This window comes from Fulmarus glacialis, unplaced genomic scaffold, assembly GCF_000690835.1.
Source record: "Fulmarus glacialis isolate BGI_N327 unplaced genomic scaffold, ASM69083v1 scaffold3325, whole genome shotgun sequence".
NCBI lineage: Eukaryota > Metazoa > Chordata > Aves > Procellariiformes > Procellariidae > Fulmarus > Fulmarus glacialis.
The window spans coordinates 11,678-27,006 of record NW_009214752.1 but is presented as its reverse complement, the minus strand read 5'-3'; the positions used below and the strand labels follow the sequence as shown (position 1 = coordinate 27,006).

General features: G+C 40.9%; 1 protein-coding gene across 1 annotated transcript in view; it reads right to left on the bottom strand.

Moving 5' to 3' along the window:
- MADD (MAP-kinase activating death domain) overlaps nt 1-13,034 on the bottom strand; it is a 61,896-nt gene extending 48,862 nt beyond the window's left edge. Inside the window, exons 1-8 of the mRNA XM_009578666.1 lie at nt 12,841-13,034; nt 9,427-10,041; nt 6,405-6,708; nt 5,946-6,077; nt 4,586-4,699; nt 3,699-3,779; nt 945-1,123; nt 101-336 (exon numbers count right to left, since the gene is read on the bottom strand). Of these exons, the coding sequence (XP_009576961.1) occupies nt 101-336; nt 945-1,123; nt 3,699-3,779; nt 4,586-4,699; nt 5,946-6,077; nt 6,405-6,708; nt 9,427-10,041; nt 12,841-12,902 (1,723 nt within the window). The 5' untranslated portion in view covers nt 12,903-13,034. The remainder of the gene's footprint in view (nt 1-100; nt 337-944; nt 1,124-3,698; nt 3,780-4,585; nt 4,700-5,945; nt 6,078-6,404; nt 6,709-9,426; nt 10,042-12,840) is intronic.
- Between the last annotated feature and the right edge of the window lie 2,295 nt (nt 13,035-15,329).

Sequence of the window (15,329 nt, the reverse complement as noted above, 5' to 3'; positions counted from 1 at the left end):
GGAATAATATGGTGTAAAACTAAGTCCTTCCCTAGAATCTCTCTGCTTTTTAAGTTCCTGCATTACATCCAAGTGCAGGAAAGGAAAGACCAAAACTTACTGTTATGAATTCTTTGGAAAGCATAATTAGTAGGGTTGAGTGACCATTCTCCAAAGTATTCTACTGCCTGTGTCCTGGAAAGCTTATCTGCGAAAGGCGTTTGCTTCGGCCTAGACGCAAGAAAAGAATTTGCCTGGAAGGCCACCACTGGTCGTGGGAAGAGTCGAAGAGTGCGAGTATGCATCTGGAAACCTTGCAAAACATTTGGTGAGTTGAAGAATCTCACCATAGCAACCCTAAAAAGAAACAGAGGACAATATATCAGATAAAACCACAAAACACAACAGAAAAGAAGACAGAGAGCCTTTAAAAGGTATGCAGTGGGCAATGTTTCAAACCTTCGAAGAATGGTAACCCAGTACGAAAAACTAAGTCTTCTTAGAAAAGAGTTGCCTTTAAAAAAGGAAAAGGAAAAAAAAAAAACCAAGAAATCCCTTTGTTTTAATTCACCACCTCAACACCAAGACCCACCCAGTGAGGGACATGGTTCTCATATCCACTAGCTGAGGTGGCAACTAAGTCTCCAGCTTTTTTTGTAGTTCAAGGCTTGAGATTTAAGCTGAGGATACAGTATCAGACTGACAAATCCAGGTAAAGCGGATAATCTATAGGAAAATGCAAGAAACAAAACACCCCCTCAAGATACATAGTTACGTTCGTGCAGTTAATAGATCTGAGATAAACACTGTTAATTTCTGCTCTTTTTTTCCCATGATGTAAAGTACAACCTGCAGTAGAACCTGGACGATGATGCTTCCACCACAGGACCCACAGAAGTGTCTGTGCTGCCTTCTTTAGTGCAAACTTTACGAAGACTCAATACTACCTTCCCGTTCAGCCTCACCTGGTAGCCACATCCACAGAGTCCACATCATTGCCATAGATCAGAGGGTTGAATTCGGTGGAGGGAGTAGACTGCAAATCATTCTGCGGTCTTCCCAGCAGCAGTGGCACCTCCTGCCCTTCGTGGAACTTCTCTAGATTAAGAATGGGCTGAGTATTCAGACTCATGCTGGCCAGTGCCTAACGAAGGACAACATTATGCATACATTTTCAGCAAGAAAAGTTACTCAAGGAACAAGAGAGAGATCAGAGCTACCCCGCCCTCTAGGCAATTGCAACAATTGTGCATGCTCCATTAGTTTGTCTTAAACCGTCTCCTACGTTGAGTCAACAAATATCTCCAGGCCCACCTTTATGTGGATTGTCAAAACGATCTCCTCAATGCTGAAACAGTCCTGGAGCCAGCCAAGGGGTAGCACAGAAGTCCACTTTGCTAGATCATTCACGATGTGAAAACAGATAGTCCAAATCGGACCACTAGTAATATGGCACTGTGTACAACTTATTGTAGAGTTATTCCCATGCATAATTTGAATACCTCTGGGGACCTAGAGGTCTTGAAACTTGCCTTGCAACTTGGCCATTCAACCAGTGAGTTTGATATCCCAGGACAATGTGGAGACACCTTTACACAGACATTTGCCTGTATCCCTGCAAACCTCCACTTCCCATCTGAACGAGGTCTTCATCTCTCCATAAAGCTACCATTCTCTTCAACCCTCATAACCTCTTCAAGGACATGCACTGGAGCAGCACAAGTGGTAAATCAGTCCTGGATACCCAGACCTATCCTAAACGTTCCTCATTTCTCCTATTTGCCCACTGAGTCTTCATCTTTTTATTTCAAAAATAAACAAATATATAAAACAAAACAAAAACCAAAACTCCAAAGGAAAAGGGTAAAATAGAAAATTGAGGGGAAAAGAATAAAATAAAGAACCTTGTTGTCAGAAGTGAGCAGCTGTTTCTGAGTGATTGCAGTCATGCTAACCAGACACTGGAGGCAAGATGGAAGATCATATGATAACACCAGCAGCCCATCAGAGCCAAGACGAACACATGACCACAGAGAAACAGATGGAAGGAAAAAAAAAAATATATCTATTACTACCAAATATCACAAATGAGAGGAAATAAAAGGGACCACAAAATATGCACATCTTGGGAGAGAGGTCTAACTGCCCCACCCCCAAACATTCACATCTGGCCACTCTGGGAACTAGAAAGGCTGCTGTCCTTATTGATGCAGCTAAGAACTTTCTACTGCAGTTTAAAAGCAGATATCCTGAATTTTATTCATTGACACTAAGACCCAAAGGCACACAAAAGTGTTAACCTTAGTGACGTGGGCCACAATTGAGTCTTCTCTACTTCATACAGCAACCAGTAGCGCTCCTTCTCCTTTGCCAATGGTCAACTCTTAATGATAATGCCTATAGGAATACATAGGGATGTAACTTGAATTTGGGTGAACGCTCAGAATTTTAAATATGTCTTCAAGGAAATTGCAATTTGTTCTTCTGATATCCAACCTTGCCCTAGTGAGAGAGTTTTGCTGAATAGTGCCTGAAATTGCAAGGGGGTGAGGCAGAAGTGGGGGGAAGGCGGATATAACAAAACTCCAAGCAACACATCGCTTCCATCTGTGCTGACAGCAGGTATCATAGAGGTTACACACTTTGCTCTCCTGGTCTACAAGGAGAGAGAAAGAGCAGAACTCATCACATTAGTAACACACTTTACCTTTAGATACTGCATGCAGCGTGCATAAGGAAAACAGAAATAAAGAGATAAAACCTGCTTGACACGATCAGCCAGGATGACCCAAGCTGATTAATGGCTTAGCAGGACCTGAGAGGAGAGACTGAGACCTCACACACAGATCTGTGAATGGAGTGGAAACAAAGATGATCATAGCTTGATGGATCAAGTCAGAGTTTAAAGCCCACATGGCAAATGTAAAGGAGGAATCTGGAACTTCCTGCACCAATTGGAAACAAGTTAGCCCCAAACAACAGTAAAAACCAGAAACTACCTGTTGCATCCAGGAGCTTTTCAAATTATCCCTCACCTGGCTAAGAAATTAACTGCAGTTATAAGCCTCAGTGACCACTCACTTTTCCAAATTAACTCTCTCCATGAAGATAGAAAAGCAGCAACTGGATACCTACCACTTAACATCTGTATTAATTGATACTGCTTTTCAAGCTCAAAATGCTGTTGTATTCTAATACGGGGGATTGGCCAACTATACGAAAGAGGCATCTTAAACAGGTTGACAGAAAATTCCTAGTCCTATGCTTCCCCTACAAACGACAAAGGTGGAAGCAGCAGAGACAGCAAAAGATGAAACAGGTAACAAAAATTACAATGAAGTCCTCTGGAAAAACTACAGAGATCTGAAACAAGATGAAGGTCTCAGATTTAGCTTAGTCAGGAGAAGACAATGTTAGAAAGTCATACAGCTCAGGGAGCTCAAAAGAAGACACCCTTATAATGTTGTTTAATCAGCCACCCTATTGATCATCCCACCTCCACATTCAGAGAAGCAGACCTCTCCATGACTGACCAAGGTGCACTTTCTTGAACAAGAGTATTCTAGTAGTCTGATACGTTTTCATATCCATCTGATGTGCCAGGATACACACCTGCTTTTAACACATTTTGCTTTACATTTGCTGACTTGCATTGCTGTGCAAGACTACATCTGCTAAATTCTACTGAATCTGAGTCCTTTCCCCAAAGTGCTTATTACCTGTTTCAGATGCTTTTTCAGCTCTGAAGCTTCTGGTTCTGGCAGTGTTGGCAAAGATTCTGCATTTGTGGGAACGATCACCTGGAATTAAGCACAGCAACATACCAAAAATTCCCCAGCTGTATTCATTTCCAAAACAGAATCTCCTGAATCTCCACCACTCCAGAGACTGAGGAACAAAAGCCATGAAGTAAAATAATTAATAAAAAACCTCCCACAACACACAGACACCTGCATCCATACTTTGATTTTCACTTCTTTATGGTTGTTACTGTTTAAAATATCACAAAAAATGGAGGAGTTACTTTATCATTTACCACAAAAAAGAGAAGTTTGAATGAACCCACACTCATCCTTTGGAATTTCCATCAAGTCAAACATGTTATACACATCTCCCTTGAAATAGCCTTGCTCGTGCCCCAGTAGAAGGCGGGATACATACACACTCATCCTTTGGAATTTCCATCAAGTCGAACATGTTATACACATTTCCCTTGACATAGCCTTGCTCGTGCCCCAGTAGAAAGCGGGATACATAGTCCCATTTGAATCATGACAACCAATGCTGCTGTAGGGCTCTTATCAGATTGGGTTTGTTAGGTAGGGCTATAAGAGACGGGTCAGAATTACTCAAGAAGACAGCTTTATCATTTGTTTGAGGATTTATCTTCTAATGATATAGCCAGATGGATTAACTGAAAAAGAATGCCTTATGAGCAAAAGAAATGGGGACCTTGAGACATAACAAAGAACGGAACCCTAAAGTTTAAGACGGGAGTGGCAAGGGCAGACTGAGGCCAGGCATTCTTAAATTCTCAGTGGATACACTGAAGAAAGTGCACAGCTCCCTGGAAACAAAGCCACAAGTCCTTATGGGCACCACTTACCCTATTGGTATCCAGGTCAATAAGCCATACATCATCAGGCATTTTAAAATCCAGTTTGTAAAGGAAGAAACTTGCTGGAACACCAATGATGTAAGGTGTAGGGGCTAGAAGCAACTGAGAGAGAGAGAGACTTTAATAAGGACAAGATCTGCATTTGATATCACCATGTTCTTCCCAAATATTTATTAACTACAGTAAGTTTATAGCAGAGGAGACAACACACAAGGCATTGATATATAAGTAATTAATTCCATAAAATAGAAATATCAAAAAAAAAAAAAAAAGAAGAAGAAAAGCTCCTGCTCAGAGAGCTTCAATTTTCATCTAGAAGAAAATAAATTTCCACCACCAGTGCCCCCCACCCCAGGGATGTAATTTATATGGCTGCATGGCTCTTTGGAAAAAACTTAGCTAATCTAACAGCTTGCACATCTATCATGGACCAAGAAAAAAAGATGTTCGGAGTAAGAGCCTAACCAGAGGAGCAGCAAGTCACAGATGAATACTCTCTCAGCTCAAACTGGGTCTGTGCCATTGTAAATATGGCTTTACCCTTACCCTTGTAATGGTAATTTGGTTTCCAAACAATAACATCTCTAGGAAGCAGAAGAAATAGACACATTTTTTCAAATGTACATGGAAAACTTAAGGGAAAATTCAGGTTGTTTCTGATAAGGGAATCAGCAGAGGGAGAGGTTTAAATCAGTAAGGCATGTAGCAGCTGGAGACCAGTGGCTTGGGAGGCTAATTTATTCTTTAAATCTAGAACAGTTGGTCACCTCCAAGGGGCAGTACAAGAACAAACTTGCAGCATCAGTTGCAGGATAGCACTGAAGTAGTAAGATGGCCTGAATTCTATCTTTCCAAGCAAAATATTGAGCTCCTGCAGAGAGCTGACTATTGGCAAAACCCAGGCTCCCACCTGAAGTAACTCAACACTTCATATTTCTGAGGAGAATAAATTGCAGTCAATAGTTTCTAAACTCTGAATCAAGAGCCCTCAAGCGTCCTTAAATATTACTCTGGACCCTCCCCAAAAGACCTTAATACTCAGTTGTGGCAGGGGTTAAATACTCATCATAATATTGTGGATCTATGGCCTTTCAGTCCATTGCTTGTGAATTACTGTGAACTACTGCTTTGAATCATACTGTTCACTAAGCATGCTTTGAAGATATCCTAAATAAGTGGTGTTACCTATGATTTACATAGTTAGTTGTGCCCAAAGAACGTTCTTTGCAAGGCAGACTTTGCTACAATCCCTGAGAAAATGGCGGGGAAGGAAACAAGGACTACTCCTATATAAATTTCAGACATCACAGAAACATCTGCAAAAGACCAATAAAGGAAAAATACGTACCTGTTCTGCAGAGGCCATGCAGGTGGGAAGCAGAGGGATCACTGGGAACATGTACTCTAACGGGTAGATCATAGCCACAAAGGCCATCACAGACATTGAGAGCGCATTATAATCTCGGGACTGCAATACAACCTGCAACCAAAGAAACTCACATTAGCACTGCAGCAACCATTCACTTCTAGTACTCCCCCCAGGGGTATATGAAGATCGCAGCCTGCAGGCCTCTGGTTTGATGGCTGTGAACTGGATGACCTTCCATTAATTTGTCTGAAAACAAGCTTCAGGTGCTTTTTTGAGAGAGGTTTTTTTCAAAACGAACCTCAGAAGGAGCTATTCCTTCCCCCTGCAGACAAACTGGTTCCAGGCAGCGCAGGAGACAGCTGTCCTACACATCCAGCCTACCCTGGTTTTGAAGAGGGCCGAGCTTCCTACGTACCTATCAAATTTTTTCCCTCCTACCTTGTGCTCCAGAAGGATGCAGGTCAGCACCTGCAGGCAGGCATCCACTCCCAACAACTCCAAAGGCAGATGTAATGGAAAATCCACCAAGGTGAAGCGGGACGGATCCGGAAGAGCAAAGGTCAAAGCTGGCTGCAACTCATGTGGCAAGACTTCCACATCCACCCGCTTCTGACCAGCAACAGGCATCGGTGACCGGAGCAGCCGGTATATCCAAGCCTCAATCTCCCGCAAGTCATGTAGCAACGCGCTAGACTTTTCTTCCACCAGGAGGGAGCCTGTGAAAATCCGCCACATTGTATCCCTGTACAGGGGGAACAAGAAGGTTAACGCTCCAAGAGCTTCACTTGGCGGCCATTCCGCAAGGCTCTTCCAGGAAAAGGGCAGATCCACCGAGAATTAAAAGCTGCAGCTAACAAACATTTGGTCACACGGAGGAATGGAAGGTAGGGATTTAAGCTTACTGGAACAACCACCGTGGGGAAGTACAAATCTTTCTGTGGGAGGAATCACACAAGTGTATCACTGGCAGGAATCACACAAGTATGTCACTGCCACCTGAGAGTTCATTCGTTCATTTAAAGGGTTCAGTTAGGTCCAGATCTCTGAAGACCTCTCATCGCCTTGGTGCTTGAAATTCAGCATGCACATAGGATACTCTCACATCTCATCCAAAATTGTGGCAGACTGACTGACTGTAGAATTCTGCTTCCAGCAGTCCTACAAACCTTTGCAAGAATAGGAACTAAACCTGAGATAATAAAAATATGCCACACCAAGATCTCCCAGATGTTTTGGCATGACAAAATACTCTTTTTCATCCTATCCTAAATTGCGTTGTATGATTCTTAAGAGCTGAATAACCCATGGCAGAAATGGATGCGTTTCAGCTGAGAATATACATTTCTGAAAGCTGTCTAGAAAGCATTTAGGCACCTTAGCAAAATAAGCAGCAATTTTTCCATGCCCTAAGCCAGCAATCTGCAAACTTGTAGCTCACAGACAGGCTGGCCAAAACGCATGTACAGCATTGCTCAGGGCCTTCAGAGCTTCAAAACTTAGAACTGGGTCTGACAAGGGAAGCAAAGTGGCTTGTCCACTTCAGCCCTTAATGTTGTAGCACAGTGAAGGCTGCAAACCTGCTGTAGCCATTCTGCAAAAAACTTCAGCCTGATAAATATCTTCAGTTACTGCAACAGATCCCTTAGAATGGTATGGGTTCAAATTAGAGGTTCTACCTTACAGTTCATGACTTTAAAAAAAAAAAAAAAAAGGAAAAGGAAAAAAGAAGAAAAAAGATTATGACAATGGAGGCTTCAGAAAGGAAGAAAAATCAGAGAAATTTGGAGGGGTCAAAAGAAGGGCAAAGTATGCTAAGTGATACACCTCTCAGGAACTGTGATGCTTCTCATCCTCCACTCTTCCTTCAGCCGCTGGTAATGCACAGGACATTAGGTTGTTAACAGGCACCCTCAACCTTTTGCAAGCTGTAAGGATTCAGTTTCACCTTTATTCTGCCACCACTTCAAAACTATTCTACTTTTCCTGGTCACGGCTTGCAAACCACATGGTAATTCAAACCCGCTGCTTTACTTTTCCCAGAGATGTATGCTCAGCATTCCTCCTCATCTGTCACTCTGAGTGGTTCTTCTCTGTAAGAATTATGTCCAACAAGAGCAAATTTTTCAAATACCACATGCCATTCAAACACTGGAATATTTTAGCACCCCTTTAAAAAATCAGATATGCTCACAGAGTTGAGGAAAATCATTAAATTTAACTTTTTTCTACCTCAGTAATTATCAGACTAAACCAAGTGACCAAATAAGCTCCCTTAAAACATACTTCCCTGGGGGGCGAAGTTTTGTTCTGACAGAATCATTTTTTCCTCAACAGTCAGTGGATTCAGGTGATAAATCTGCTAAGGCGGGAGTCAGTCATAAGCCCAGGACACTCTCCTAGAACTATTCCAGGGCAGTAACACAAGAAATAGGCTACTGCTCTGTGAATGGGACAGATTTCCCCCTTTCATGCAAAATGTAAAGAGCTTATAAAGACGAAAATGATAGATGTCCTGTCGTTTTTTGCTTTTGACAAGTTTAATTTGGAGCGTACCAAGCTACTTAACTCACATTATGAGCTATCTCACAGCCACATCCCTCTTACTATTGAGATAATCCCCTCCTTCTCCAGAGATTCATTTTATATTTTCTCTTTTCAGTTAGCATATTGGAAAGGAAAATATCATCCTGGAATGTAGGTGTCAGGCACAATCGCACAGACATACGTCCATGACTGATATATGTAAAGACATTGTTCCTTCTGTACCCTACAGTGCAACAGCTTTTGTTACATACCCAACGTAGTAACAGCAGATATGTAAGATTACTACATTACATAAAATACACCAAGTTCCTGTTAATTTGCTGTTACCAACCCCCGTTCCCATACGCTTCCTAGACAACTCCTTTGTTTTCTACCTCTCCTCCCTCTCCCCTTCAAATACTGTACTTTGATCTCTTTCAGCCTGCTTCTCTAGTCTTTTCTCTCCCACGCTGAAGTTCACATTATTCCATAAGCTCATTAAGCACACTTTCATCATTTCCCTCTTGCCCCAAGTGGAAATTCTCCCTGTTATTTCTTGGCTGTTTCTAATTTGCCAGAGAATCAGTCCTGACGTACACTGCCACGGAGCTTATATGCCAAAGCAACAATAACAGCATCAGTGCTCAGCTTCAGAAAAGATCATGCTTAGTCAGTTGTTAGCAGGATAGTGCCTCCTTAGGCGTATCAAAAATGAAAATCATACCAGGTTACAGAATCAGACAGAGAAGTTTTAAAGAAATCATCACAAAAATTTCCTTTTCCTACTGTGACCCTGGGTTAAAACAGCAAAACGATCAACCATTGGTGTTCGGCTGCTTCTGCAACCACAGCTGTAGCCACAATTTGCCATGCAGACAATTGCAGTCCCGGACACCAACAGTGGGAGGAAAAAGTTCTTTCTTCCCACTCAACATACCTCTGCACCCCACGAGGAATCCCCAACTTCTTGCCCAACAATCTCTCACTACAGCAGTCCACAAGTCTCTTGAGGGTGTACAGACACTCACGAAAGGTGGAAAAGAAGGGATAATGACTAAGGATGCACAGAGAAGTCAGAGTGCTGTTCCGAGAGCGATGGCTGCCTTTGGCCAGACGCTTACTGCGCGGTGATCGATTCACATCTGGGGTAGACTCTGTACTTGGAGCCTGCAGTGAAGAACCACTCTCCGAACTCTCAGTGCCCACTTCCTCTTGGGGCGCAGATGCATCGCCAGATTTGGGGATTTTCTGTCCCTCCCGAGCTCGATGCCCCCCTGTGCCTTCTCCCTTCTCCTTGGGTACTCGCTTCTGGAAGGAGCGGTAGAAGTTGACACAGATTCCATAGCGAATGACACCTGTATCCTTGTCTGTGAGCGTGAAGACAAAAGAAGTGTCGTCACGGAAGCTCATGCGTTTTTGCCGCACGCTCAGGCATCCTTCTGGCTGGCAGAAGAATACAACATCAGGCGGTAGAGGAAAGTCCACATGGTCTTCCAGAGGGTAACGTCGCAGCAGTTCAGGAGTCTGAGCAACACTATCACTACTTGGCTGCCTACAAAAAAGAAAACAAAAAAAACGTACATAGTTGACTAATGCCAATAAAAATCTTTGGTATCTCCCTACTAATATGTCAGGAGCCTGTGGGCTCAGCTTCATCTTTGTTTCTTCTCTCCCCCTACTATCCAGGGAAAGCGCAGCTTCTCTGTCACTAGCCACTAGCACAAGGCCACAATTGCAGAAAGGTTAAATTAAAAAGTCTATACCATCATTATCAAGGCCCAACAAGGAGCCTGTTCAAAGTTGACCAAGAAAAGGACTTTCAGGAGTATGTTGTTCCCAGGAGAACATCGTATTCTCATGTTTGCCTAACATTGATTTCCAAAATTAATTTAACCTCACAGGTCTCTGGGGCAACTCTTGGATAGGAAATACACTGTCCCTTTCCAAATATACAGTCAGATGAAAACCGCCGGGATTTCAGCCATTTATGAACAAGATGAAAAATTAAATGAGAAAATCCAGTATCAACTCCTAACTGGGAAAAACAAGAATTTACTAGGAAAGAACTCATCTCTCGGAATGATATGGAATGATATGGAATGATATGGACCTCATCCTGTAAAATTTTCATTAAAAAGTTCTAGCAACCATAGATAGATATATTTCTGTGTTTGATTTTCAAGTTGGATTTGAAGTGTAAGTTACTATAAAAGCTGGTAGTAATATGCAGACCTATTTAACACTGTGGTTCACCAACCTTTGTATTACAAATCACTAATGGAACACAAAGACAGAAAGTCAATACTGCTTATTCCTAATTTTCCACCAGAAGAACAGATTCTTTCAAGGTATTAACTATTTTCCTACCACTGCTTTTCCATGAAAGCTACTGAATAACTGCCAGAGAAATAGTATGAGATCCACACAGTGAAGGAAGAAAAATATGTCCCCAGAACAACCTCTTTTTGGTTTGACCCCTTTGCTACAAAGTCTGATCTCTCACCATTTTCTAAAGTAATTAGCATTTAGTATAACGTTTACTAAATGGGATGTAGGAGACCTGGCTCCACCATCACTCTCCTGTGGGATCTCATACAAGACATTTTCTCACCTTGATACTTTAGATTTGCCCATTTCAAAATACAAATGACACTTGCTTTTCTCTTACCTGAGAGGCGAGAAAACCGAAACAAGCAGTAATAGAATGTTTGTAATTTACAAAAGAAAATCACTGGTGTAAATAGCTCTGGTGACTAATTCTCCCAAACTAATACTTTATTAAAGAAAAAGTAAAAATGCTTTAGTAATAAAGCATAAATTGGTAATAAAAATTATACTGCCTGTACAGTTAAGTACTAAAATACTGTACAAAAAGAAAAAAGAAACGCTAAAAAGCTTTTATATATTCATGGATGCAACTAGTGCATCATCTGCTGAAGAAGAAATGTCAAATAATGCTGGTACTGTTTAGAGAGTCTACTTGGCAATAAATGGTTAAAAAAAAGTCATCAACAAAGTACCAGTGAATATATCATCAGTTCGTGCCTTTGCAGTAATATTAGCTACAAAGACAAAGTCTTCTCAGACATTTAGAAAATTTGCATCTAATAAAAGGGAATACTTCCAAAAGGCATTTGTGCACGGAGGATAACAAGATGTAATGGTAAAGGCCCCATGGAGCTCCGAAGGACGTCGCAGTAGAAGCTACTTCAGTCAGCTCCATCTCTTAACATAGGCCTTCGCTGAACTGCCTAATGAGACAACAGACCTCTGAGCATTAGCAATCTAGCTACCGCTGCCCAGCAAAAAGCAAGAGAACTGTGGGAGTCCAGGAGTGATGCTAGCAAATTTCTAAGTGAAAACAGGCATTTTAAGCACCACTAGAGGAGGCAGTTAACATTTCTTCCTCCTCCTTTTCCTAGTCAGTGACACACATATGGAAAACCTGGTTATTTTTCTACAGACAATAAGAAGTAATTACCCTAATAAATTATTCTGTCCATACAATACAATAATAAAAATAATTATTACTTAGGATTATGTAATTTCCTCCACTTAGCCTATTTAAATATTGCACTCAAAGTATTCTGCAAAGAAAGAGGGAGGTAAAGCAACAGGGTGATGCACCTAAACCACTGATATTTAGAAATTAAAGTAAAATAGACTTTGGACACACCCATTAAATAGACTGGTAGAAAGTTACTGCATAAACTTTGAATACAGAAAAATAACATTTACTGAGCACCTGTGTATTTGACAAACACATATCAACCCCACATTTCATATACGCTTTAAGTAAATAAGCGTAACATTTTATCTATTGATAGTTAATAAGACTTTAAAAAACGAAAGCATTCATGTCATTCCTATGAGGATAAATGAGTATTAGAGGGAGAAAGAGCCAAGTAAGGCAAGTTCCAGATTATTTTTTTTTCAGCTGAGTTTACAGACTACACTTCAAAAGCTAGAAAAGTAACCCCAAACTAGTATTTTACTTGCATGTGGCTTTCAGTATTTTCAGTTTGTGAATCCCTCTATCCTGATGCCAGTAGAAGCAAAGAAGTTCAGACACACATGCTACCAGAGTCATATACAAATTAGCTTTTCTTAGTCATCCTTTGCAGACCCTTGAAAAGGAGTATGAAGACCGCAAAATTCAAAAACTTTGGCAGCACTAGTATCTTTCAGAAAGTGCCCTGGCCCAAGTAGATGCTCCCATTATGGTAGCATTCTGCACGCATTCCAGACAGCACTTCCTCAGCACCAAGCAAGGCTTCATCAATGGATGCTAGGCTATTTATCCCCACTCTACTGCCCAAGCAAAAGCAGTGCTGAGACTCTTTTACGTTACCTGGCTCCAATGATCACAAGATAGTCGAGTAACCGAGGGCAGATTTTCTTTTTCTGCACCATTGTCCTTGATGCCCCTCCCTAAGTCATCTCAGTGAATTTCTGTTCATCAATCCGGCAGTCAGTTATCCAGTCAGCCGTGATTGACTGCCTTGGGGAAGAGAATCTGCTTGGAACTGTCTGGCAAGTCCAACCTACAATCAAGAAAAGCAAGAGTGTCAAAGGCACAATCAGGAATACCAAATACACATAAGCAACTTCATGACCTTAATTACATTCCCAAAAAGCCTCTGTGTTCTGTGCAGTCATGGCCATCCACAGATCTCTCTCTTCGTGAGTGTAAAACCACAACCACATGCCCACAAAAGCAGAGAGAGCTGAAAAACACACAAAAAAGTACAAGAGGATCTCAAGAAAGACCACAGACAAAGAGGCATACCACTGGCAAAGAGCTATTCATGAAATCGTTCGCGGCAGAAGTACTGTTTAGGCAAATCCCTGGGATTCCTACAAGGCTTGGGAAAGGAGCTTTAATTGGCAATTCTGTACAGTTAAACATGACTGAAGAAAAAAACGCAACCTGAACTTTAGCTGTCTGATAAACAGAATAACTAAAGAAGGGGTAATATCAAGAGAAGTCCAATTTGATATAATGCACCTCACCACCCGAAACCTGGATGTGGCCTAGAGCAAGAATGATCTCCACAATCCCTAACGACTCCTATCTCTAACACTTTTTCCGTGAAGATATAGAACTGCAGTTCTATAGAACTGCAGTTTGCAATAGCAAAAGTGCTTCTTGTAAGTCTTACTGTTTCTTTCACTTACTTTATTCAATTCCATTTATCTTGTGTATCTTCACCATTTACTTTTGATACCCATGCCTCCTACAGCTACTTTCTCTGCCCACTTTAGAATAGAAAAATCCTCTTGCCACAATTGGTATTTTACCGCAGCATTACTATTTGTCAATAACTATGCTTAACAGATATCCAGAATTCAGTAAGCCCTGTAAAATTTTTCTTTCCAATCCCACCATTCATACTTCATTGAATTCATGAAAGAGGGGGGGAAAAAAAAAAAATCTTAAAAAGTAATCAAGTTCCATATGACAATGTTCCCTACCTACATTTGGAAACAATCTGAAAACAGAAATTTTCTGAAACAGAAAGTTCTCGGAAACTCTAAAATCAGAGATGCTCAAACTGTGCTACAAGGTTACTGAACATCCCAATGAAAGCATTAATAAAATTATTTTATAGTAAAAAAATAGAACTGACTGCCTTTTGGGGCATAGAGTAAGGTTTCTATTTCAGTTCATGTTTACATCCTAAGGCTATCACAGAATTCAGAGAATTATTATTACTGTACTAAAATCTTTGAGTTCTGCAGCATAAAGTTTAGATTTTATTTGTATAAAAGTATAACAGATTTACTAACAACCTGTAAATCTCAGCAAAATTAGGTAATTTTCTTGATGTTTCTCTCATTACTTCACAACCAAAAGCCAGCATCTCGCAATCATGTTCAAAGTCTAGCAACGTATTTGCTTTTTTCCCAGCCCTTCACATTCCAAGTACAGACTTGGGGAATTCTATTCATTAGCCCTCCAAGTACCAGTAAGAACACAAACACCAAAAGAAGTATGTATATGATTTATCAAAAAAGGAAAATCATACTAGTCAGTAAGTATTAATTATATAATTATAAACTGAAAGAAACCTTAACCCTCACACACACCAAACCCCACATTTTGTAAGACTTCGTGGCATGGTTTTAGTAGGTCCTCAATTACGATTGCTGTAGGTTCCTAAGTGACAGCGCTATGAATTACCTTCTCTGAGCAGCAATACTTTCATAAATTATCTTCTCTGAACAACAGAGAAAATACAGACACAGGAAGCAAAGCTCCTGATTCTTCATTTTAATGATATTATTGAGAACATTGTAGAATCTGTCCTGCAACAGCTCTTGATCAAATATTTTGCAACTATCTTGGCACAGATAAACTTGAGAGGAACAAGATGAAGTTGGGACGATCAAGTGGATCTTTCTGCCTTCAGTTTGAAGAAGTACTTTATCTGTTTTCTTTCCAAATAGCTTTACCCAGAACTCTTTAAGGAACTCACTGTTCAGTTACAGATATGGGGATAGGAATAAGTTACCACAAGGTAACGTAGAAGTATGACTTCGAGGAACTTCCGCTACTCAGTGGTAACCAAACACATGTTCTTCCTCTGTAACAGAGGCTATCCTACCCCTCAGTGAAGGTGGAGAACGTAAACTGCATTTACAATGGAGTAAAAACATATGCAATGACTACGGAGTAACTGAGAGGCTACAAGACCACAACCTTAGTTTACCTTTCAGTAACTTGTCCACACTCTGTGGTTTTTCTACTATTCTCTAGCCTGGAGAACATCTCTATGACTGCAATTCATTACACCTCTTTCTCACAGTTCTAGTAAAAACATATGCAATGACTACGGA